The following is a 25,262-nucleotide window of genomic DNA, read 5'->3' as shown; positions in this document are numbered from 1 at the left end:
CACACACACACACACACACACACACACACACACACACACACACACACGGCACTTCCTCCAGTGTCATATTTTTGTGTCGTTGGAATGCAGAGGGAGTTGGTGTCGGCCCAGCGCTTCATTCAGAGTGACCAGCCACAGTTATCCTCTGCTGTGTGCACAGGCCTTCAGTCGTTTCATAAGAGGCCTTCAGTCATTTTTAATTACGGTGTGGACAGTGATTCCAGCATGGACTTGTTCCAGCGCCGCTCCGGCCTCACCGACTCAGGAGTCTTGGTAACACACTTCCTGTGACCTAACATACCAGCAGAATAAAGGCCAACACGTTGTAGTTGATTTGACTCGGTCAACTCAGAAACTGAGTCAACTTGTTCTTGGTTTCTTTTCTCTTTCACCAAATGATTTCCTGTTTCACTTTGGTGAGCAGTGGTTTGTTTGTTAAATGAATAAATATGTTGTCCTATGTCTAAAATACCATTATAAACCTAGATAATGAATTTGTACTGGAGCTTTAAAACTAAATAGTTTGAGAATTTAAAGGACCATACCTGTGTCTTGGAAAGTTACAGTTGTGATGAACATTTCCAAATGCATGCCGTCCAATTGTAGAAATCTGAATGTATCTCTCATACATTTAGAGGCAGCCATGGATTTCAATATATTTCTGATTGACAATCGATCAATAGACTCTTGATGGTTCATCCTTTTTTTATTCAGGAAATTAAGTTTTTCCTCAATAGAAAAAAAAATGAGAAGAGAAATAGATTTCAGCAAACACAAGAGAAGAGAAGAAGGTTGTTGAATCCATCAGTGTAAACATCAAGTTTGCATCATAAGTTACATGCCCTTTGTGTAATGCACACTCTTCAAATCAATCTGCACTCCGTTTCCATGCAAGTTACTTGAACTTGGAAACAGAAATAGACTTACTTGAACCCAGAATGAGTTCCAATAGATTCTAATGTTATCCAGAAATGAATGGAAACCGATGGCTACTTGGAAAAGTTGGAAAACTACATCCAATAATCTATAACCGAGCAGCATGGGCTGCAAAATGTAAAGTACATGTTATTAGTGCTAGAACCAATTATTGTTTTCTTTAAAGTAAAAATTGCAATATGATATGAAAGAGGAAAAGCAGCAAACCCTTACATTTTGAGAAGCTTGAAGCGGCAAATGTTAAGCTTTTACCTTCACAGATAATTGATACGCAAAACGTCATGTTAATGTGCGAAAGCACGCAAAATTACCAGTATGGTCCTTTAAACAATGTGTCCTCTATAATGTGGTTTGACATTACCTAAATAAAGATAATGAAACGTGTGTTTGGGTTAAGAATTGAAGACGCTGGTCAGTGAAATTCATTCCGACCCTTTTGTTTGTATTACGGTGATTTCTACCGACATTGTGAAGTGGAGGGAGACGTCAGGTTCCTGGACGTTACTGCTCGTAAGCGCTCAGTTCTTGTCACTGAAATAGTGGAATAAACCTTGTGTGAAAGTGCAGTAATGATAAACAGTGATGTCTCAGCATGCTGAAGCCAGGTTAGCCCTCATTATTTCTCACTCTCACTTTCCCACGGATCAGATTTCAGGAAACCAACGTCCTCTTCTGTCCTCTTCTGTCCTCTGTCTGTCTGTCTCTCCTTCATTTTGTCAACTCAGCGTTTCTTTCTGTCTCCGTCTCTGCTCTCACACTTTGCTGTCTCTCTGAATATTTCGGTCAGAGCTCATGTTCCGCACCCCGACCATTACTTCCTACTCATTAGTAGTTACAGAGAGACTTGAGAGCCGTGTGATTGAGCGCACAACACAGAGGAAGTAAAGTTTGTTTCAGGCCCTGAAACCTTGTTTCTGTCAGTGCATGAGAAACAAAAACAAGTCTTCCTTCTGGGCTTCAAATGACAAGTGGATTCACTCCCTTAAGTTCACCTTGACTCATTCCTCTCTAATGGTTCATCAGAGCGGTAAATCAAGCTGAACTAGATATTAAGGGCTGTGATGTGTTTATTTTCAGGTAATTCTGCTCTAAATGTTTCAGGCTTGTTTTAAGAAGCTGCTTTTATTTTAGTATTTTTTCCGTGGCCAAACTGAGGAATCGGATAGTTGTGACGCTCCTCGCACTAAGTGTGGACATGAGTTGTGTACATTTTACAGGAGATCGATTCCTGCGTTTTCTCGTTAAGTCTAAAGTAGTTACAGATTAGTTTTCATTGTCCCTTTAAGAAATCATCTGAAGAATTGCTTAATAATTGCTTTCAGTCACTCTGAGTATTAGTAAACTTGGCAAGTCTACCAGTGCTGAAAAGGAAAGTCCAGCTTCTGGAGCAGTGAGCACAGTCTACGCATTTAAAGCTTTGAGGAAGCATTTGCATGTATTAACTGCAATTTGAACAAAACCACAAAACCGAAATGTTAAAGACGCTGACTGCAGCTTTGGCATCCTGCGCTCCTCGTTTTCCATTGACCCAAATTAGCGTCAAACATGGTCATTCACCAGTGAGTTAAATACAGGGAGAAGTTGCAGTTGGCTGCATGGCCATATCCTCATGTTACAGTCAATTTACCACAATGTCTAGAAAATAAGTTAACCTCTGTCAACCTTTCACTTAGGAGAAGCCGTCATCCCGTCATGTTTTTCACACTTGAAATGGTGTAAAACAGAACATTTTTAGCTAAACTGTAAGTTAGGTCTACACCTGTAGTCAGAGCTACACAAATCCACAATCATCTCTGAGCTTTAACTTCTGCTGTTTGTCCAGGTTTTCGTTTTATTTTCATTAACAATTAATTTGCTGCTTATTCTTACACACCAGAGGATGGGTGGCATCCAACAATTGCTTGTTTCGTCCAACCAGCTGTCCAATCCTAAAGATGTTTGGTAATACAACGATACAACACAGAGATAGACGAGGCCTCGTCATGCCAGAAAGTGGCAAATTAATCTGTGTCTTCCAGAAGGGTTTCTTTGTAGAGGCTTTATCGGGACAACTTGCAGATTAGTTTGTAAACTCCTGCTGACGAGCTAACTGCTAACACGCTAGATAGCTGGAACATGTTCAGGCTAGTCAGTAGCAAAAGCTACCCAAGCGTCTTTCTTTGTAATGTAACATGTTCTCCCCCCGTGGCATTTTGTTTTCAAGATTATTTAATTTTCTAAAAACTTTTGATGGAATAATTGGGAAAAGCTCTCCGAGCTAACACGCTTGCTTCCTAACAGTTAGCAAGAAACTGTAACCTGTAAATGTTTGGTCTTTTTGATAAATTAGAGCTGGAGAATTGTCGCTCTCTGCTTGACACGGTCAATGCAGTTCTCTGTGAGCTCCAGGCTTTAGCTGAACTGTTTCTGCAGAGTGGTGTTACACATTGATACATTTGGGTGCAGGGAATGGTGACCTGTAATTATGTGTGTGTGTGCGTTTGCCGGACATGTTGGTGCTTGCATGGGACCTCCACCACCACTCATCAATCAGCTGACCTCTCCGGTGCTTTCATACAGCTGGGGCGTGTCCTCTGTCCTCACCGCCTAAAGAAATGACCGCTACATGGTGGGTAGATCTGACATGCTGTTATGCTGCATCGATCCAAAATCCTCATTTCATGCTTGGGAAGTTGGTTAACAACACAAACAGGAAGTACAGATGGATGACCACATCCATATTGTATGATTGGCTTATACTGGCTTTCAAAAGTATTGATTACGAGTTCATCTTTTAACCAGGTAAACATGAGGTAAAAATGCCAGATAAACTAAGTTACATACAATTCACACCAAATCACACATTTATTAGCAAGGCATAAGGATTTGGAGAACATGTAGTTCTTTATATATTTTCATGTTCGCTATGTTTACTAGAGTACATGTTACAGTCTAATACATTTTCACCAGACCCCAATGGAGGCTCTAGGTTTAAGCTTTAACTGGTCACTGAGTTTTTTACTAATCTTGTACGTTGTGTTAACTCACACCAGATGTTTTAATCGGACAGAACCTACAGCTTGTACTCAAACTAGATGTCCGTGTCCTCAACTGTCTTGACAAAACGAGATAAAAGCAGATTTACTTTGTGCAATTCTACTATGAACGTAAAAGTAATACGGAAAAAATGAAATAAGGATACGGAGCCGCAGATTGCTGGAGTCTGTTCTCGACACAGTCGCAGTCAAGATTATAGTTTGAGCGACAACATGTAAAATACTACTCCAATAATATTAAAACATGTTCACAACAGTTTATAAAGCATCTTTTGACAGCGTTCAGAAGGGAAATCGGACCATTGAACTGCTCGGACAGACGACCAAAACTTCTGACATGTCAGAAATCCAACCAATACTCCATTTAGGCAACAATCGTTACTCGTCAAACATTACGTCAAACAACAACTGCATCTGGCAGTAATTCAGCCTGATTCTGAAATTAGTTGGCGGAAAAAATCTGGCTCAATCCGTACCGTGTCTGCCGGCTTTGAACGGCTGCTCTCAACATGTCTTCGTTTACAACACCATGTTATGTGAACGTTCTTTACAGGAAATGCTGCGGGCATCACACGTCGTTTAATTTTCTTTGTAGTACTTTTGGTATATCTTCCATACGACAATCAAAGTGCATTTTCAGCAGCTCATGCCCATCCCTTTTTTCCTTTACAGACGGTTTTTATGAGTGCTTGTACTGTGTACGTTTTATGTCTGAAGGGCAATTTCCTCAGCCTGTAACAGCGAGGGGGGTTGGGCCTGTTTTTGAAGGCAGCGTGGCCCTATTAAAAGCAGGGAAATTAGTTTCTGTGTAGTATTTATGCTGCATAACATAGTCTGACTTTCTGTGCTGTATCTGTGTCTTATCTGCCATAACTATCACCTTCTTTCACACATGTGATGATACCGGTATTACAAAGTACTTTCCAAATAAAAAACAGTATTTAGGAAACTACTGACTCAGTCAGCAATAAAAACTTCAAACCTGTTACAAAAAAGGTTCCCGTCACATAAAATGTTTATCAAATTTAATGACTGCAAACTTTCCAGTAGGACTTTAAATCATGCTTCTCCAGCATACCTTTTATGGTACTTATGTCAATATTTCTCTCTCTTGTCTAAAGGTGGAAATCAAACAGAAACACAACAAATTTATTGTTTGGCACAAGTTCAAATTGTCCGTCAAATTCAATGACATTTTCTTTTCAGTTTTTGAACTGTTATGCTGTTGGAGAAACAAAAGTGTGTGAAACAACATAATGATTATAAAATAGGACAATTAAAGTGGCGAAACAGGTGTTGAAATAGTAATACAACTTGTAAATACAAGATGACACGCCCGTCTTTCTGTAATTCACCCAGCATAGTTATGAACACACCCAGTGAAACCTTTACTGAGCTTTAGCTCCGCTGACCGGCAGACAAAGGATGCATTGATTGTCTGTTTTTATAAGACAGACGTCATATTGGTTTGAGCAATGAAAACACTATCAAATATTGTCTTGTTTTTTTCCCCTGGACAATACTGTCAAAGATTTGAGTACAGTATACGGTATCTTTTAGCAACACTTGATTTCAAACTCATTTCTATAACAAGTAAAATTAAATAGATATAATCAACATGTAGCTAATAAACATCAGCAGCATAATATGGCACCGCGGAGCTGTCAGATTCACAGACAAACATAATAAAACATGTAAACAAGATGTGAGAGTCAGTGCCAACACACCTTGGTGTAGCACATACTCGGTGGCTAAAGGCACAATAAAGAGCCGCCACGACGTCATGAGCCTTGAATACACAAGCTTAGCCTTGATGACGGTGACTTGCACTGCTTTTCAGAAAGATGATTTCAACTCGTAGGAAGCTGACCAAACTTGATCCTTCACTCTTCAGCAACAATGGCCGCCATTGACGAGACTGACTCGCATGGTTGAAGCTCTCCTTGGTTTCCTGTCTGAGGGAACCTCCAAACAGAAAGAATACAAACAAATTACAATTCACCTGTCAACGATTTGAATGCACAATAATCACATCCTCAATTTTTTCTATATTACTGCAAATTATTTCCTTTTCATAAATAAATACAAGCAGTCTTATAAATCGGAACTGCCTTTTTATTTATACTGTGCTTTCCACACACACACTGTGCTCCGCTCTCGGTGAAACACTATGAAGAGAAACATGCGCACTGAGCTGAAATTAAAACAAATTCCCGATCATGTTCTGTCACTGTACTGATGCTGAACCGTCCACATCGAGATGCATCTTAGAATTAAGAAATGTCCCCGGCTCACCAATATTCAGACCTACAAAACCAATAACTACCATCGTTGTCGGTTAGAAAAAACATGATTTCTCCCAGATGTTTTCATGTCATAGTTTGAAAATCGGTCTTTTTTTTTTATTTTTTATTTTTTAATAAATATACTGCACTTTTTTTGTATTCCCGAATACTACACACCAATGTTTCGCTCACGCTACAGGTCGTTTTTAAGTCGCTGATCCAAGTACAAGTACATTCCAACATTACTTTTAACTCTAATGAACTCGGATAACATCTGATTTAAGTTTTAACTCCAAGCAAAAACATGTGTGTTGTTTGTTTGACACACATGGAATGTGCTTTACGGTCCATATCTTCGCTGAGATTGGGTCAGTCCTGGTCTGCTGTCTCTTGAGGAAAGTACCGTCAAACAGATTCCAGGGTCAGATTACTTGACTGTGATTCCTAATTCCTGAGCATGCAGGTGAAGTAACCGGATCTGTTTCTGGTTCAGTTGTTTGAGGAGGACAGAAATGAAGAAGACGCCACTGCAGGTTTCTTCCAGCTGTTGCTCCCCCGGCCCCCCCCCCCCCCCCCCCCCCGCTTTGTCACTTCCTGCAGGGCACAAACCTCCAGTTTATCTACATCAAGCATTCTTCTTTGAAAGTTACCGCAGCGCTCAGGTGAAATGACATCATGCCTCAAACATTCTCTCTTCTTCTTCTTCGCTCTCTCTGTGGCTGTGCGGTCTCACAGGTCATCACTACACAATGTGACGCCGTCAACGCAAGGTGTGAATATGCAATTGTACTGGGTTGGAACAGAATGCTTTGTTTAACAATGTTATTATCTTTTTTTGCATTCGAGAGAACAATGCTGGTGTAGAACACGTAGTTCTGAGGAGTGAATAGTTGATACGTTATCTAAGAAGATAAAACAAAAGAGTAGCACTCACACATTTTTGTGTATCACTTGGACAACAGCTGAATTTGTGGGGTGGTGACCAGGTGCCTGCTATGGGCATGTGAGTGCAGGATGCTGAGGCTTCATCTCTCATTTGTTCACATGCTTCCCGGTCACTGAAGGTATTTAAACTAAGCAAGCTGCTTTAAGAATCTTGTATCTGTGAAGGCAGAATGTGACAAACCTTTTCTCTCCAGTTTGCTCATTCGCTCCTCGTTTTACTCTCTTCTTACTAGGGTGCAGACTGCTCCTAAAGTCACCACAGTCTACTTGTTAAAGTGAATTCAATTAATTTTTGTCATTCATTTGAATCTTTCCTGATTCAAGTAAACACCCGTTATTTAACCAGCTCACTGTGGTCGCTGCGTTCCTTATTATTCCCTCATTGTAATATTATCCTTTTCAAAACCGATCTGCCAAATATTCATCAACACGGATTAAATACAAACTGGTGAGGCTGGTCTCTTTGTCTGTTGTCAGAGGGCTAGAGGAGCCCATTCTATTTTTCTACCAGGTGATCTGTGTTTGTAGGTTATAGCACCGACGCAAGCCCTGAATTTATTTAGTCCCGTCTAATTTATGTCTTTGAAGAAAGCCTGTAATTTGTCTTTAATCTTTTAAAATGTGTGTGGCAAATTTCTGAATAACAGGCTGATTGAGTGAGATTGTAAACAGAAAAGCAGCCAGCATGGCCACAACCCTAAATCCCCCCTCCCTCCCTATCCTTTAAGCAGCGACCTGACCATCTGTTCCAGGCGCCGGGCCCTAACTCAGTGCTACACACACACACACGCACATACATTGATCACAGTCAGATAATACCTGTCATTGGCTGTGTGTGTATGGATTGAGCTTAATGCAGATAAATTGAACGCTTTGTTCGAGGTTAAAGTTGATATGCGTGTGTCTTTGTCTCACGTGTGTGTGTGTTTTTGTCTCACGTGTGTGTGTGCTTGTCTGTATTTGGAAAGAGGAGAAGTCCCGTGTGTGCGTTTGTGCCCCTCATGGTCATACCAAAGTTGCTGAGGAGACACATGGCAGGAGAGGTTGGACGTGGGGCGACAGGAAATGACCAGGGGCGCAGGAGCCCTTTGTGCTCCACTCTGCGCACCAACTAAACGTGTCCCTGTTCCATTTCCTGTTTTCAATTTTGTTTTCCTTCTTCTGCCTTGGTCATGCTGCTCATGCAATTTATGCAAAATAAACCCCAACGTATTTAAGATGTACTTTTTTTTTTTGTTTGGTGTGGCCTTTCCCCCATTTATACCCGGCCATATGCAAACATTTCAAGAACAATTACGATATTGATTGGAGCTGCAACACTGTAGAAAATGAATCTGCAGCATGTCTTTGTTCCAGCTTGTCAAATGTGAGCATTTGATCCTTTTCTTTGTCGTACATGAAAATGAACTGAATATCTTTGGGGTTCGGACTACTTCTGGCTGTAGGAAATGACGGCACACATAGCAAGTTAAGTAACTCAGTACGTCGCCATTCCTTTCTCTACCTGCTAGACAAAAGCCCACAGCTGATGGCAACAAGTTGAAGCTCATTCGCCTGCTTTGAAAATTGGTTTCTAAAGTAGAAGTCGAGAGAGGAGTTAAAGGAAAGTGGGTACAATAAAGACAAATTACAGCGCGTCACATGATAACTCCTGGAATGCATTGAACATTTCAGACTGATGATACACAAGCCTGCAGTGCTATCTGGTTTGGACGAAAGAAGGAATTCAACGGCTATTGCAATGGAGGCTTCACCTGCGGCTGACAGAAATAAACACAATAAAGTGCATCTTTATATTTCTGCCTCATCAGCATTAAAAGCATCAAGTGTGACACAAATGATTGTCCTTAAGAAGATGTGCTCACAGTGTGAACACTTTTGAAAAGCAGCTCAAGACCTATTTGTCTAGACTTGCTTTTGTTTAAGTTTAATTTGTCTTCTTTTTCTTCTACTACTAGTACTACTAAGCATCATGATAGCCAGATATTGCACAAAGTACTTCTCACAGTCAAACACCTGCAGTGCTCCACTGTGTCTATTTAAGAGACATCGCGTATATTTGGCTTATTTATTAGCAGTTTTGCATCCACACAACCATCCCTTGCAATGCTGAATATATTGGTTAACTTATCGTTGATGGCTAATAGGCACATTTTGCCAAATTTGCTGAATGCTTGAGTGTATTGTATTCAAAACACCAGTTCAATTGACTATTCAAAAATAACATGAATTGATTGATTCAGATGTGGTGGTTTATGAAATGTTTGTGCCACAGAACTCTACAAAACCTGATAGTGAAGAAATCACAGAGAGTTTTTGTCAGCAGCTCAGTCACTCGTCTCTCTCTCTCTCGCGCCGTGGCCTCTTCTCACCCCATGATGTCCCTCTGCTGTGTATTAAAGAGGGAACTTGTGAATGGCGTGATTGTGTCTTCTTCACTAAAGAGGACGGCAGCTGTTGGTCACGGCGTTGGCGAGAGCTTATGTGTGTGCTCGGGAGCGTGTATGTGTGTTAATGGTAATCCTGTAGATCCAGATGACTTATCCTTTATCCTTTGAGTGTGCATGTCGGGGCTCCAGCTAAATAATTTGGCCCTTTTTAGATTACATCATAGCACATGAAGTCTCTGTGTCATCATCCGACAAATTTCGTAATCTGGCCAATTGCAGAGGTCTTTGGTCTGGGTTTAGATCAATTCAACAGTAGGTAGAAGTTGTTGCAGTTTCAGATCATATGCAGAGTCATTCCTGCTGGTGCTTTGCTGTTTATTTGATGTGTAATCTGTGTTTTTAGTGTCTGCTTCAAACAAGTGCTATTTAGATGTTTAGACCAATCCCAGATCTTCAGGGTATTGATAGATATTTGTGTCTTTCTCTTCTGCTTCACAGTGGTAATGTCTTGAATTGATGGCCTCTCCAGCTCAGTAAAGGACGTGCCAGTGCCGGCTGCTGCTAATGGGAACTCCTGCTCCGCCATGAGTGTTCGTGATGGCGTTGGTGGCGTCTATGGCATGGGCACCCTGGGCCGGCGGTCGCGCTTCGAGAACTCTGAGTTCACTTTGCGCATCTACCCAGGCGCCCTGGCCGAGGGCACCATCTACTGCCCGATCAGCGCCCGCAAGACCACCACAGCCGCCGAGGCCATCGAACGCGTCATTGAACGCCTGCAGCTGGACCGCACCAAGTGTTATGTTCTGGCTGAGGTGAAGGAGTTCGGTGGGGAAGAATGGGTGCTGAACCCCTGCGACTGTCCCGTGCAGAGGATGATGCTCTGGCCCCGCGTGGCGTTAGAGCACCGCCCGCAGTCCGGCGGCGAGGATTACCGCTTCCTCCTCAGGCAGAAGAACCTGGACGGCTCGATTCACTATGGGGGCAGCCTACAGATGTGGCTTCAGGTCACTGAGGAGCGCCGACGCATGGTGGAGCGCGGACTGCTGCCACAGCCTGATTCTCAGGGGGACCACGCAGATCTGTGCCACCTGCCGGAGCTCAACGAGCGCTCGCTGCTGGACAACCTGCGCTCACGCTTCCGGCAGGAAAAGATCTACACGTATGTCGGAAGCATCCTCATCGTCATTAACCCCTTCAAGTTCCTGCCCATCTACAACCCCAAGTATGTGAAGATGTACGATAATCACGCACTGGGCAATTTGGAGCCACATATTTACGCCGTGGCGGACGTGGCGTACCACGCCATGCTGCAGAGAGAGAGAAATCAGTGCATTGTTATATCTGGGGAGAGCGGCTCTGGGAAGACGCAAAGCACGAACTTTCTCATTCATCACCTGACCGCTCTCAGCCAGAAGGGATTTGCCAGTGGAGTGGAGCAGATCATCTTGGGGGCCGGGCCAGTGCTAGAGGTAAGCAGAAAGCATTCTGGGATTCAATGAATATGCATTTGTTGTTTGCAAATGTTCTCTGCTGATGACGAAGCTGCACGTTTGAGACACGAGACTTGACCATGAGGCAAACCAAAGTTACAAAAATTACAACTTTAGACTCGACTGCAATGAGACGATGTTGATTTGAGACCAGACTCCCAAAAGACGAGACGTGACTTAACAGAAAATAACTTGTGATTTAAAACCATGCAGCTTGAAACGTGAAAGACTTGCACTTCACATATTCAGAGTTGTGCCCCCTGAAGTTGCTGAATGTCCTCTCCAATCTATTCTTAATACAATCTGTCTATAATTGTGTCATCCAGATTGTCCATACTGTAATTCACTGTGTTGGTCTGGTCATACACATCACATGTTGTATCTCTCTCCGTCCTGGGAGAGGGATCCCTCTTCTGTTGCTCTTCTTGAGGTTTCTTCAATTTTTTTTCCCTGTAAAAGTTTTTTCTGTCTGTAGAGATTTTAAAGCCCCTTGAAGCAAAGTCGTGATATGTGACGGGCTAAATAAAATTGATTTAACTTGACTTGGGACTTGATCTGGAGGGCTGAAGTTGGGAGCAGGTGGATATGATATATTTCCTTTGATTACAAGCAGAGATGCACAGAGATTCTTGAACAGAGACTGAAATGAGACTTGACTTGGATTTGCCTCAAAAGACCGACCGTTTTTGCTAAAATTGCAGCCTGGTTGACTTAGTTTTAGGAGAATGATAACTAGTTATTTAAGTCATACCAGTATGTGTGGGCTGATGTTTGCCTGTATAAATAGATTGATTCCTGCGAGTTTATGTCTTTCTGTGTCTTTTCACATCAGTTACACAATGCTGCTCAGCGACAACTGTGTCTATCGTCGGCCCCGAGTCGTGTCTGCCCCCATACAGAGGTTTTATTGCACTTTGGGTCCAGCTGTGTGGGGATTATGTAGCACACACACAGAGGAGCTCTCTATCTGCAAACAGCCAGTGGCCTATCGGGGGTTATAGTATTATTCTTGTTTTTGTGATTACTGCCATTTGTTTTCCGCACTGTAAAAAGATTGTCGGACCGCCAAAGGTTGTAAAGGAAACCGGTTGTTTTCATATCACTCAAGACATTCCACTCATAGTCTTTTTCTTCTTCGGGGACCTGTCACTTTAAAGCACGCCCCGTCAAGAGTCTTTCACAGGTTCACAACCACACATTGTTTTCTCATTTGTCTTTAACTGAATTCCTGACGGTTACATAACACCCTCTTACTGCATGCACAATGCTGCCAGTCAGTAAGTCAAATACTGGTTGCTTTTTGGAAAGAGTGTTGTTGTGTTTTATAAGGGGTTGTATCGATCACTGTCACGTCACCTGACCACCCGCCGGTTACACTTGATTCACGTACAGAGAACAAGGGCAGTGCTCACAGAAATGCATACATTGCCTTCTGGTAGTTCTTCATCTTGGTAGAGTCAGCCGTCATTGTGCAGATGTGTTTAAAATCTACCTGCCCAAAAAATGTATGGTATCTTGACTTTTAGGCCACTTTGTCAGATTGTAATATTGCAGTCCAAAAGCCAATTAATTTACTTTAGTACCTCCCAATGTAATACAATGAAGATCCTGCCAGTGTTCCCTGTATCAAAGTCAAGTTGAAACTGGCAGCTTAGAAGCCAGGTTCAAAGGTAACCGGCAAGCCAACGATCTTTGCAACAAGTAGCTCTCCGCTGCGTCTCATTGCCCTCGGTTTAGCAAACACAGTTCCCAGGAATGCCATTGATTGGTGTGTCTCCGGGGTTAATGAGTAAGCGTATTGGGTTAATCCTCAACGCTGCAACACGAGTGAGTAGTTTGGAGTGCAGAGGAGCAGCCTTTAATTGTTTGCACAGTAAGATTGCGTATCTGCCCGCTGGTAATTGATGCCAAGAATGGAGCTGCTGTGCTACTGCAAAGAGAGAGAGAGAGAGAGATGAAGTAGAGGAGGGGAGGAATGACGGCCAACATTACCTCATAGAAAAACGTCATCTTCTTTTCCTTGTAGCTCTTCATTCAAGGAAGTAGACAACCAGCACAGGAGGAATGATGAATGCCGTTTTTAACATGGATTTCTTTATGTTGATTCATCTCCTTCTGTAATTATATGTTGGTATATTTCATCTCAGGATTTTAGACGTTTGTGTCCTGGTCACAGTAAAAAGTACTGACCTCTACTTGAGTTCATGTTCTTGAGTTTGAATTTAACCTTGACATCTGACATGCGCCATCGGGTTTAAAGACCTGTGCCTCAGCTTGCAGGTGTCGATGGTTGGAGTGTTGGTATGAAGTATGACTGCATAGTGCATACGTGAAAACAAGTTGTTTAAAGCCATGTGTGGCCCCAGAAAGAGCTGCACAAAGTCTGAAAAATGTCCTCAAGGTATGTCACTTCAAGTCAGTGTCAGTTGGGTCTGAGAATTAAACAAATAATGTGTTTGTGTGACATTACCAAGCTGTCAGCAGCCAGGTTGCATTATGGGTAATGTAGATGCAATGTTTTGACAAGGAAAGACAAATGCGTGGTATCAAAAATATGATCTCCCTGGTCTTGCAGAAATACTTTTGATCATTTTTAGAACCGTCCATCGTGAGTCCGACTGTTATAGAAGTGCAGCTTTAAATCGGTGGAGATGATGAGATGATTTAATTTAGCATAATTATTTTCCTCTCACCACCTGCTATCAAAGACCAGGACAGTGTTGAGCCATCAAGACAACAATACTTTAGCAAAGCAGACAGATGCTTCCTGCTGACTGTCAGTCCGTCGCAGGCCAAACTCACCCCGAGGCCTAAAGCGCATGGAGAGTTATTTCCCCTTTAACTCCTGATAGAGGATATCGCTTACAAGAGCTTTTGGCCTTTTTTTGGAAACCGGCCAACAGCTGCAGTAACGTGTTAAGATCCTGACAAGCCCCGTCACTCAAGTGCTTCAATTAATAAGACTCAGCCTAAAGGAGATGAAAACATAAACCGTTGTGCTGGTTAGATAGACACAGCGAGTTACGGTGTTTTGGGTGAACATGGTTATTATTCTAAATTAAGGACATTAGAGATGTGACAGACAAGCTTCACTTATTGTGGGTTGTATTTTAAAGAGGACTCGACTGATTTTACTGAAACGTCAACACCTTTGGTCTTCAGTTGTCCCTGCAGAATGAAATACTTCACCTGATGTTGGCTTAGTGCTTATCTGCGGTCTGTCATTCCTCACGCAGTTTTCCTTCTTGCGCCAGATATGACTGAAATTGACATGAAGCTTTAAATTCCTGTGACTACTGCACACTGGAATTTATTGTGCGCAATAGTGTGGGTAGTCTCTATCTCCTTTTTTTTCCATGTCAACATCGAACACAGTGTGTAGTAACGAATGCAGTAACATGTATAATAGAAACTCAAAAGCTTTTTCCCCAATCCACAACTTCAAGTGATCGCATTTTAAAGCAACATAAACGTGTTTACTTTAGAGACAGACTGACATTAGCCGTTAGGCACAGGGTTCCCGTGGATCTTAAAAGACACTGTATGAATAAATCTAAAAATAAGGCATTATTTGGTTTAAAAAAAAATCTTAAATCAATCTGTCAAAAGTCCTAAAAATGCTAAGACATTAGAAGCAGGATGCTACAAATAGTTTTTTCTGTCTCCTGACTAAAATCTCAAAATATTTGGTAACATCTGTTTTTAAAATTATATACTATACAAATAATGTCACTCAAGTAGGATAGCTGAACCAACACCACTCACGTTTTTGTCTGTTGGCGGTGACATGGGGAAATGCAAATATTATGGAAATTGGCTATTAAACCAAGATTGTGCATGGCTGACACCGTTACCAGCCAATGTCTACGAGGCACAGTGTATTTTACTCAGGAAGTGTTTCAAACTTGGGATGATAGGAATCAAGACAGTGGAATCTCCCATGCATAGTGAGAAACACAAAAATGCGGTAAGCTCGCCAGCAAACGGCAGGTATTTCCATACACTCACGCAGTCAGCGTGATGTCACCTATTGGTTTGTGGACTGCGGTTATGAAGTTCTGCATTTTCGCCGTTGATATCTTGGTTTTTGCAACCAAAAGTGACACGACGGGTTGGAACTAAGTGCAACCGAACGCTGATGAATATTCTTTCGGTGTCCAAAAAGGTTAACTTCCATGAACTGAAAACACTCTGCGAAAGGGTTAAAGTTGTAAGACGAAAAACACGGACCACTCCAAGACCAGACAACGGCGTGCTAGCCACCTGTCAATCACAAGGTAGCTACGCCCCCTAAGCATACCCTGTGTCTTTATGGTCTATGTTTACAATCTTTACTGAGGTAATAAATCAAGCGAGAAGTAGAATAATTTTCTCAGTCGCCCCCTGATGGCCACTAGAGAGAATGCAAGTTTAACTCACTACCGCATTAGCTTCACTTTTCAGGCCTGGAAGTTGCCTCCGTGGCATTTCGCCCTGAATTGTCTCGAACCAAAACTGATGGTGAGGTTTTTTTCTTCTCCTTTGGCTAGGGTGAAGTTGGTCTTGGAATGTAAATTTTAAAAGTCTTAAATCTAACTTGGCAATGGATGACAGACGGCTATGAAGGAAAGCTTTTAGTGCAGCGTCGCTATTAAACCCCATTTGCTGTGTTTCTCTGCTTGATCTCTATTTGTTCAACAGTGCTAATCATCAGTAATGATAGGTTAGTGCAGATGTCTTGTCTTTGCTTAGTTCGCTACACAATAGTTTACCTTTTCTCTCCCTTTTAGCTCTTTGTGGTACGTCTACAAAGACCAAACAAGTGTTTGATTGTAGCTTGATAAAAATATATCCTGTATAGTTTGGAGATGTATCCTTGGTGTACTTTATTTATTTACTTATAGTTTTCTTGTACTACCTAGTCATCATCTTGTGTTTAACTGCCACCCGGGCTTTGAATCCAGATGTCAGCCTGTCGAGTCCTCGGGTTTTCAGGTGGCTACCTGACATTTAAGAATGATTTAATGCACACTCGAGGAATGAATGTCCAAAGTAGGTATGAGGTATGAGAATGCAAGATGTGGTTAAAATGCTACAGGAAGGGGCGTCATTGGTAACCAAAAGGTCCCTGTGCTCTATCCCCATGTCTCCTCTATGTCTCTACAGTATCTGGAATATAAGAGATTTGGATTTGCGGCATTTTCTGGTACCAATACAGGGCGATATAATGCTTTACTATTTTAAGAAGGAGCTGGTTGTGGTTCGACATTGTTGTTGATACTGATGAAAACAAAGACTGCTCACAGGAAGCGCGGTCATTTGTTTTTACTTGTGAAGCCATGTGACTGCTTAATATGAGCTCAGCTGTCTTCTGTTCTCCCTCTGGGTCAAGAGGGGGAGTATGAGGTTACCTCACGCCGCTCACTCTGACGGTGCATCATCAGGATCTGCTTTCCAAGACTGGAGAGGAGGCGTCAAAGGGCATTAGTGCAGGAGCATAGCTAATGGTGTGTGTGTGTGTGTGTGTGTGTGTGTTCGTGGGGTGTTTCAGGGGCACTGAACTACCATCAAAGGCTGGACCCACTTTCATGTGCACACACACACATGAATTCACAGTCAGGCACAGAGACATGAATGCTCTCAATGCTTATACTTACTTTATGGCGACATATAAACTATACTTTGGCTCCACTGTCATTGTGACGCTTCATTAATTGATATCTTTTATCCTAACACTGAAAAAGACCACCGCGAAAATGATAAAATGAACTAAAATCTTAATTGGCAGGTTATTAATTTACATTGATTAAGATATCATTTCATAATCATTTAATTACTTTATTATTACTTTAAGTATGTAAATGTAAGGATTTGCTGCTCTCCCCCCCCCCCTACACACATTTTTATTGGCTTTTTTAAAACATAAATACTGGCCACACAGCAATGTGTGTGTGTGTGTGTGTGTGTATATAATGAGTTTTGGACTGGTGGTCAGACAAAACAAATGTATCTGAAGACATCACCTTGTGCTCTGCGAAATGCTGATCGGAATCATTCACCATTTTCTGACATTTCATAAACCTAACGATTCATGAATTAATCCAGACCTAACCGATAATGAAAATAATATTTAGTTTTGCTTGTTTGAATCACACATTTACTGTTTAACATAGTTGTGCCTCAGAAGTTCTCATCAACCCCCATCGGGAGCTGTTACCAGTTATAATGCTCTGATCCCATCTGTACGCCATCAAACATCAGACGAACAAAGCTGGTGAAGAACGACAAACATCCAGCAGCTAAATAGCCAGATGTTTTCTCAGGACTTGGTCGAGACCTAAACTCAACTTTAAGGAGAGTTAATGTTGGACTTGCATTCATGATGTGACTAGAAACCTCACTCTGTGTCTGTAGTGACAACTTTATAAGCCACATATATATGACGGCTGTGTGTCAGCTTGTTATTTATGTTGTCCTCTGATGGCCAAAAAGATCCATCAAATGTTTGAGGCTTGTTTTCTTTAGGACACTGAGACAACTCTTGTAGTTATTTTTTTAATGTGCAATGTGTCTAAATCTCACCTGCTAGTTGCATCTTGTTAAGTTTACCTACAAGTATTATATTTTGTGCCTGTGGACGACCTGCAGGCCTGGTTGGCTCCGGTGAACTCTGGAGCTCCTGCTGTGCTCCTCCGTCGTTCCCGGCCAACAGAAACACTCCCAGTGTGAGTCAACCCAGGTCAGCGGTTCCACCTCTCAGCATCTCCCTCACTGCCGCTACCTCAATACGCTCGGACGCAGAAATGCGCACACACACATTTGCACATTTAATACCATCTTCCCCAGATCCCCCACTAACACAGAGTAGGATTAGAGTGTATTGCTGGGATCTTCCCCCAACTGGGCGGGGTCCAGCCAGATTTACTGTGCCCCTGAAAGTGTTGTTTTCCTCAGGCCGAGGTGGAAAAAAAAAAGAGACAGGGAATGATCGAGCGGCGTTCATGCGCAAAGTCTTTTCAGTTGAGTGTAAAGTTAGAGCGCCGTGTGCTTTAGTGAGGTTGAAACCGGGGTAAAGAGTGTAATGATACTGGACTATAGGTTGAGTAACACGTAAGTCTCGAGTGCCTGGTTATCTATACGACACTGGACTCTAGTTGAAGTGTAAAAACACAGTGGCAAGTTACACGAGTAATTCACCACAGAGTTGTTTGTGTAGCAACTTGAGGTTGTTGAGGAACGGTGTTGCATTTGTTTTTGAGCCACTACCCTCCTCACCATGGTCTGAGGATTACGTAACATCAAGACATTATGTTTAGAGTTGTTTGCTCAGGGGTTGTCCCACATGATCGAGGGAAGGCTGATCTGTCACGGACACTGGTGCTAGAATCATGTCTAGACAATTAATTTAACTGTTATTAGGGCTGGGCGATATGGAGAAAATTTAAATTTCATGATATTTTGAGCAATATTGTGACAATATTGTATGGTTGACTTTTGCTGCTTTTGATAAATAATCATCAGTAAATGTGGATATGACTAAATAAAAAATAAAAATACAGAATAATGTTAATATGACTATTAACACAACATTAACATACCATTACGATTGATATATAATATATTTATGCAGTATTACAATTACATTTCATTTTAACAGCTAGAACAGTCTAAGTTACACACTTAAATAACTACTGTTATGCAGTCTTTAAAACCACAGAAAGACAACACTTATGCCATATTATGATATCCAAAATCCAAGACAATAGCTAGTCTCATATCACAATATTGACATGATATTGATATGTTGCCCAGCCCTCACTGTTATTATCTCTCTTATGTATTCTTTCCTGCTTGTTAACACTCATTAACTCAACCAATAGGGAGCAGAAGTTACATCCAGGCTCGTCTTGGTTTCTCTACTGTCAAAGTAAAAAAAAAAACTACAGCTCCCATGAAACCACAGCTGCTTACGTTGTCATCATATATATCCATAAAATCCCACAACACCTTTTTATCTGTTGTTCTCATTTGTTGGGTCGGGACATCTAACGTGAGGGCTTATGGGAAATGAGAACGCACAAGCATCAACTGAACACTTTGCAACGCCAGTGTTACAGCGAATGGCATTTTGCTCAAGCAGAATGCCAATAACAACTCCAGCCGTTACTTTTCACTGTTTGTTTATCTCGCCAACCCGGTGCCAAGATCAGATTTTTCCTCTGTAACTGTATACATGCAGACTGGTTCCACTGGCTGGGGAAGAGGAGTACATACTGTTCCTGCTTCTTCAACGATTGAGCGGAGAGTAGAGTTGATAGAGCTTCTCGCTCTTGACTGTAGCAGCTTGAGGTCAGAGGTTACAGAGAGATCTGCTGGAGCCACGTCAGTCCCAAAAGGGGTCAGAGTGATTCGTTTGACTTCTTAGTCTGAGTCTAGTTTGTGTTCTGTAGCAGTTCAAAACTAACTTTAATTCAATTTTCCTCCAGTTGGATCATTCGCACTCCGCAGGTTAAGTGGTCATAGAAGTCGCTTTAACTTGCAGATTACATTCATTGCCGCAGTCGTCACGATTACAGCTGAAACAATTAATTAGTTGACAGAATTAATCTGCAACTATTTTGATAATCAAATCACCGTTTCAGTAATTTTTAAAGGAATGGTGAAAAAAGGCTAAAGATTCTTGGATATGCTGCTTTTCTTTGTCGTATGTTCTTCTAAACTGAATATCTTCAGCTTTTGGTCGCTCAAAACATGACACTTGAAGATGTCACTTTGGCTCTGGAAAGTTGTGATGCACATTTGTAACTGTTTCTTACACTAAACAATGAATCAACTAACAAATAATTAAAACAAAGTCTTGGTTCCAGCCCTACATCTGTGCAGAACTATCTATAGATTTTCTTGGCCATGACAGTAATCTCCTCACAGGACGTGTAGCCTCGTCTTCTGTGTCTTTCGTCACAGTTTTTGAGCCAACGAGTCGGTCTTCAGCAACAGATGTCACGACAATGCACGACAATGTGCCTGTTTGTGTCCCCTTACAGGCTCTTTATTTATGCTGGAGTACGCTAGAGTTTGCAGGTGCCTGGTCAGCATTACACACACGTACACACACACACACCATCGTCAGCACTTGCTGTCAGACTCGACCAGCTGCCCTACTGCCCTGACTACACCTGCAGCAGTGTGTCACATAGAAATGAGACGGACAAAAAAGGCTTTATTGTGTCTGAAGTCTAGTCACAGTGGACCTGCTCTCTTCGTTGTTAGTCTTTAAACTAAATGAATCTGCAGCACACACGACTCTGTGTTTTCAATGCCCTTAATTATGGCCTAGATTTGATGTTTTCTAATGAAAAGTCTGACCAGTCATGTAAAGCTGAAACAAGTAGCCGATTCACAGAAAACTAAAAAGCAACTATGAGCCATTTTTCACAGCAGAAAAGCCAAAGTTCACAGATTCCAGGTTCTCAAATGTGAAATATTTTCTGTTTTTTTTAAACTCTGAAAATAGTTTAAACCTAAAATATGTTGGTTTTGGATAGCTGCTTGGACAAAATACAGTGGTAAAATATGTCAATTTTGACTTTGGGAGTTCATGATGATGGATGTTTGTCACAATTTTTTTGGGTCATTTTGATTTTGGATTTAAAACACAACTCGCAGAATAATTGTTAGGTGCAGCCCGTCGTCATTTTAGTTCTGGAAAGAAATTCCACAAGCAAAAAAAGAAAGAAAAGAAGTTGAATTTAAATCTGCTTTTCTTAGATGACAAACCTGTGCTGAGATGCATGCACTCCCTTCTGTTGCCGTCACTTTGTTCATCTGCAGCTGGCCAAATGTTGCCTTCCCCCCCCATGTCCTTCCTTTGAAACCCCGCTCTGATTTTGTGTAGCAGCGGATGTTCGGGACTAGTTTTAAAAACCCTCCCCTCGGCTCTCCTCTTGTAGAAGTGGCAACAACAGAAAGAGTCTTCCTTTGATGCTCTTTTACAGAAACGGTTCCACTTTGCTGTCTGAAATTCAAACATTTTCAAATTCACTAGAAGAATGAATAATGTTTTTGATTATTTATGTGTAATCTATTTCTTCTAAAACCCAAAAGGTGATTACATAAACCTTGAGACTAAAATCTGAAAGCAACCCTTGCCATCCTTCAAGAGCTCACAGACGGATTTTCCATCCTCGTGATTTTGAGTATCAATAAAGTCTGTTGCATAAATGCTGAAAGCTCGCCTTCCACTCCTCAATCCAGTTACATAAACCCTCACAGGTGACCTCTCTCCCTCTCCTGCTCTGTTCTCATGTGGTGTGTATGTGTGTTTGGTTTCTGGTCATCTTGTGCTTCCCTTATATCCAGATGTGCTGTAATAAAACAGTGTGAAAAGAGCACACATCTGGAAGGGAGCAGAAAACATGAGGGATGTCGTCCTTGCTCATGGAAAGTTCATCGCAGTACTGCTCTGTATATTTTCCGGTAGTTTGTCTTTTGTTGAGGAAAGTTAGATTACATGGAAACATCTCTTCAGGACCTGGAGGTTTTTAGCAAAGATAAGATTTGACTTTTGTACCCCTGATACATTATCACTGCAGGAAATGAAAAGCAATTATGAAGTGCCGTTATCGCCTTCCTTTTTCTCTCTGTCCCTCTATTCGTCTCTTCCTCTGTTGGCCCATAACTATGATAGCGGTGTGTCTATCTCCACTGGCCCATCCCAGTGAGAAAGATAAGTGTCAAGGCTAAGAATACATCTTTGTGTGTTGGAAGAGTCGCCTGTTGGAAGATGACTCATTAACTGTCCAGAATAATGGCTCTGAAGAGGCGTTGTAGTAAGTGTGGACTGGAGATATGGTTCCCTTCTATTATATAGCTTTTAACAGCAGCGACTTCCAGACTTTAAAAAACAAGGACATGGAGAAATGAATGAAGACAGAGGTTTCACACCCAGCAGAGAACATATTAAGGCAGCGATAATCAAACATTTATTACACATATGCAGTTTACATTAAGTCTGGTACGATGCCTGCCCAACAAGCTGACATATAGTCCACAAGTTGTCTATAAAGGTGCCAAAAAGAGGCACTTAGCCAGGCAGTATGAACACACAGGGTGAGCAGTAACATTCATATTCCTCTCTCCATTCCTCTGTGTGATTGTCTTTTCTGATCGCCTTTCCTTTGCAAACGTTGATGATGTCAACGAGCATGCATACACACACACACAGACACACACAGGTGGCTTGTCGTCAAAGAAATGTGTATATAGCTACTTCTGGAATATTTTATCCTGTCGTTTAGTCTGGATCCGGATCTTGGATCAGACTTTTAGAAACCTTGAATGAAGGCTGGTTGATAGTTTTCTTCTTGTTGCGATCCGTCAATGTCACAGATCATAGACTGGAGAAACATGTATCTTAAAGGTAAACTGTGGAGTTTTTGACCACCAGTGCGGCTATAGCTAAATGGATCAATTTGTAGTAACAAATAAGTGGGTGACACGACACGCATCCCTATCGACTGCAGCGAGCGCTCATCCATATGCGCATGGTATGGTAGTTGCATGAAATTCTTCGGTTTCATGCTATTCCACTGATCGCAAGACTGCCAGCCGATATATACAAGGCAGGTTTGAAAGTATTCCAAAGGTGTACTTTGCAACTGTTTTATTAGGAAGGGAAATAATTCAACATGTTTGTTAAGCCTCAAGGATACACACACTGAATGTAAACTTGACTGTAAACACTGCAGGGTTCCTTCAGAGTACAACTCTGTAATGAGCGCAGTGAGGTCATTTGCTCGTAGCTTACTTCGCTTTACATTGAAGTGAGCTGAAGTCCAAGAATGGGGCAGGAAAGCTTTTCAGATTAGATTATTAACCACTTAATTACAGACAATGTATAACCTAGTTTCCCTAATCGTCTTGTTAGGTTTGTTGATGCTTTTAAAGAAATGATAAAATGCATTTATGTGTGTGGCTCAGCCAGTTTCACACATCTGTGTGTAATGTATGACAGAGGACATAAAGGGTACGGATATTCTCGGACTGTCACAGGAGTGGACAGAGTTCCAATGTTTGTTTCTCTCAGATATAACTAATAGGATTGACCTCCTTTCTGCTCTGGCCACGTGGCGTAGCTTTAGAGTATTGATTGTGCTAAGTCACTGCCCTCACCTGGCTGCATTGGCCTGCCTCAGCGTTAGCCTAGCGCTAGCCAGCTAATGCTCGACATGTGGCCTACATATTGGCGTGCTGCTGATAAGACCACCTGTTCTGACTTTGCTCCAACATGGCTGAGTGTTTGGACGGAGCTTTACGAACATGACCTGGGTGTTGGCTAATGACCGAGAGGTCACAACACACACGCGTAGATTCTTCTGTCAGCTGAAGTCAGAGGTCACAGAGCTTATGTACTTCACTGCTTGCATGTACCGTATTTGTCATAAAAAGTTAATCATCAACTACACCCACCAGTCATATTACCCGAGGAAGGAAGCATGCATCTAATGTGCTTGGGAGATGTGACCATAAATGGCGTCCTCCTTGGCTGAGCTGTAACCTTAGCTAGCTCATTGATGCTAGGTGAGCTAGCACTATGGAGTATAAATGCACGCTTTCTTCTGTGTGGTGATACGATTGGCGTGTGTAGTTCGGTAGAAAGTAAATAGTTCACACATGAAGCTGCTTCACTGATTATCTTGAGGAATCGGACAGACATCTCTAAGGTCGATATTTCCAAAATGCAACAACTCAAGTTAAAACAATCTAGATTAATAAATTATTAAATATATTAAAAATATGTATTTATGCCACCAATATACTTTCATTGTCTCAAACACATGGTAATGATGTTTCAAACAAGGTTGTGTGAGTTTAATCTAAATGTTTACGATAACGATGTATCAAATATCAAAGTGAAAGGGGATCCCTCGAAGTTGCAGAGAATTGTCAATTTTGTTTCTGCAAACCACGGGATACGTTTCATAAATATGTTTCATATTACCCTCGTATCAAGCTTTCAGAAACCCACAATGCCACATGGTTAACGTTGTGAAACGATTTAGGCAACGAAAACTACTTGTATATGCTTAAAAAAACATCATGGTTTGTGTTAAATAAATAACGCGACTAACGTAAATGAACAACAACCACCCTTATCGGACGTAACAAGTTTAAAGTCAACTTTTACTTTCGGTTTCACACCGACACAAACAACCGTCTCCTGGGTGAAAGTCCTGTGTTTGTTTTACATGTCAATGCTATGTTCACAACTTGTTTTCGCTGCCCCCAGGTGGTCAAATATATATACATAAATATATCTTTATATATACATATATAACGATATATATATCGTTATATATGTATAACGATAGATTTACATTTTGGACATTTAACTAAACACAACCGCAATGATCTGCATGATGCTGTCATCAAAGAATTCCACTTTTCTTCCAGGATCTGTCTCCTTCTGCAGCCTCACAGCTCGCTGGTATTTCTCGATAAACAGATAAATAAATTGATGATCCATTACCGAATGCACAGGCAGCTAAAAATCAAACAGTGCTGACAGTGTCGGGTACACAGCTCGGATTTATGGATAGAAAGTTCCGAGATGTAGTGATACTCGACGTGAAGCCGAGCCCTCACAGTTGAGGCAAATATTTACAAAGCTATCTTGACACGTTTAATGGTAGCTGTCGACCTCAAATAAATGAATCTTAGAGCGATCATGAATATATTTTAATATGCAGTGAGATCATATGGAAGGTAACAGATTAGGAATGCAACAGGACCTGATTCTTTTATCAATCATGTCTGCTCATGATTTGTAAGTTGATAACCTGCTGTAACCTTTCAGGCGTGTGAAATGTACTTTACATGAACAACAGGATCATAAATATGCATTTAAAAATCATCCCAAACCTGTTTAAGTTGCACTTTTGTTTCTTCTCATAAAACTTCAGCAGGACCGGTTCGACTATCCTAACATGTAATCGATCCTTCTCGTGTTTCACTCGCGCTGTATCGTCGTGCTGTGTGAGTTCAGCTCGCTGTGATAACTTGAGAAACTGGGAAAGCTGAGGCCCGCCAGTGACTGATCTGTAATAACAATTAGCAACAGCTTTGCACTGTTAGTTTGAGGACACTGTTGAGATTATAAATACTTGAAGAGAGTGAGGTTTATATTTCTGTGGCTGACTAATC

General features: G+C 41.5%; 1 protein-coding gene across 17 annotated transcripts in view; it reads left to right on the top strand.

Moving 5' to 3' along the window:
* Positions 1 to 25,262, top strand: part of myo9aa (myosin IXAa) — a 98,011-nt gene that overhangs the window by 13,528 nt on the left and 59,221 nt on the right. For all 17 annotated transcript variants that reach the window (XM_031848446.1, XM_031848450.1, XM_031848438.1 and 14 more), the window contains exon 2: positions 10,090 to 11,060. In XM_031848446.1, coding sequence (XP_031704306.1) covers positions 10,176 to 11,060 — 885 coding nt within the window. In that variant the 5' untranslated portion in view covers positions 10,090 to 10,175. The remainder of the gene's footprint in view (positions 1 to 10,089; positions 11,061 to 25,262) is intronic.

The sequence above is a fragment of the Anarrhichthys ocellatus genome, unplaced genomic scaffold, assembly GCF_004355925.1.
Source record: "Anarrhichthys ocellatus isolate YVR2014 unplaced genomic scaffold, GSC_Weel_1.0 scaffold8, whole genome shotgun sequence".
In the NCBI taxonomy this organism is placed as follows: Eukaryota; Metazoa; Chordata; class Actinopteri; order Perciformes; family Anarhichadidae; genus Anarrhichthys; species Anarrhichthys ocellatus.
Note: the sequence above shows the minus strand (reverse complement) of the source record. Positions and strands in the feature narration are given on the sequence as shown.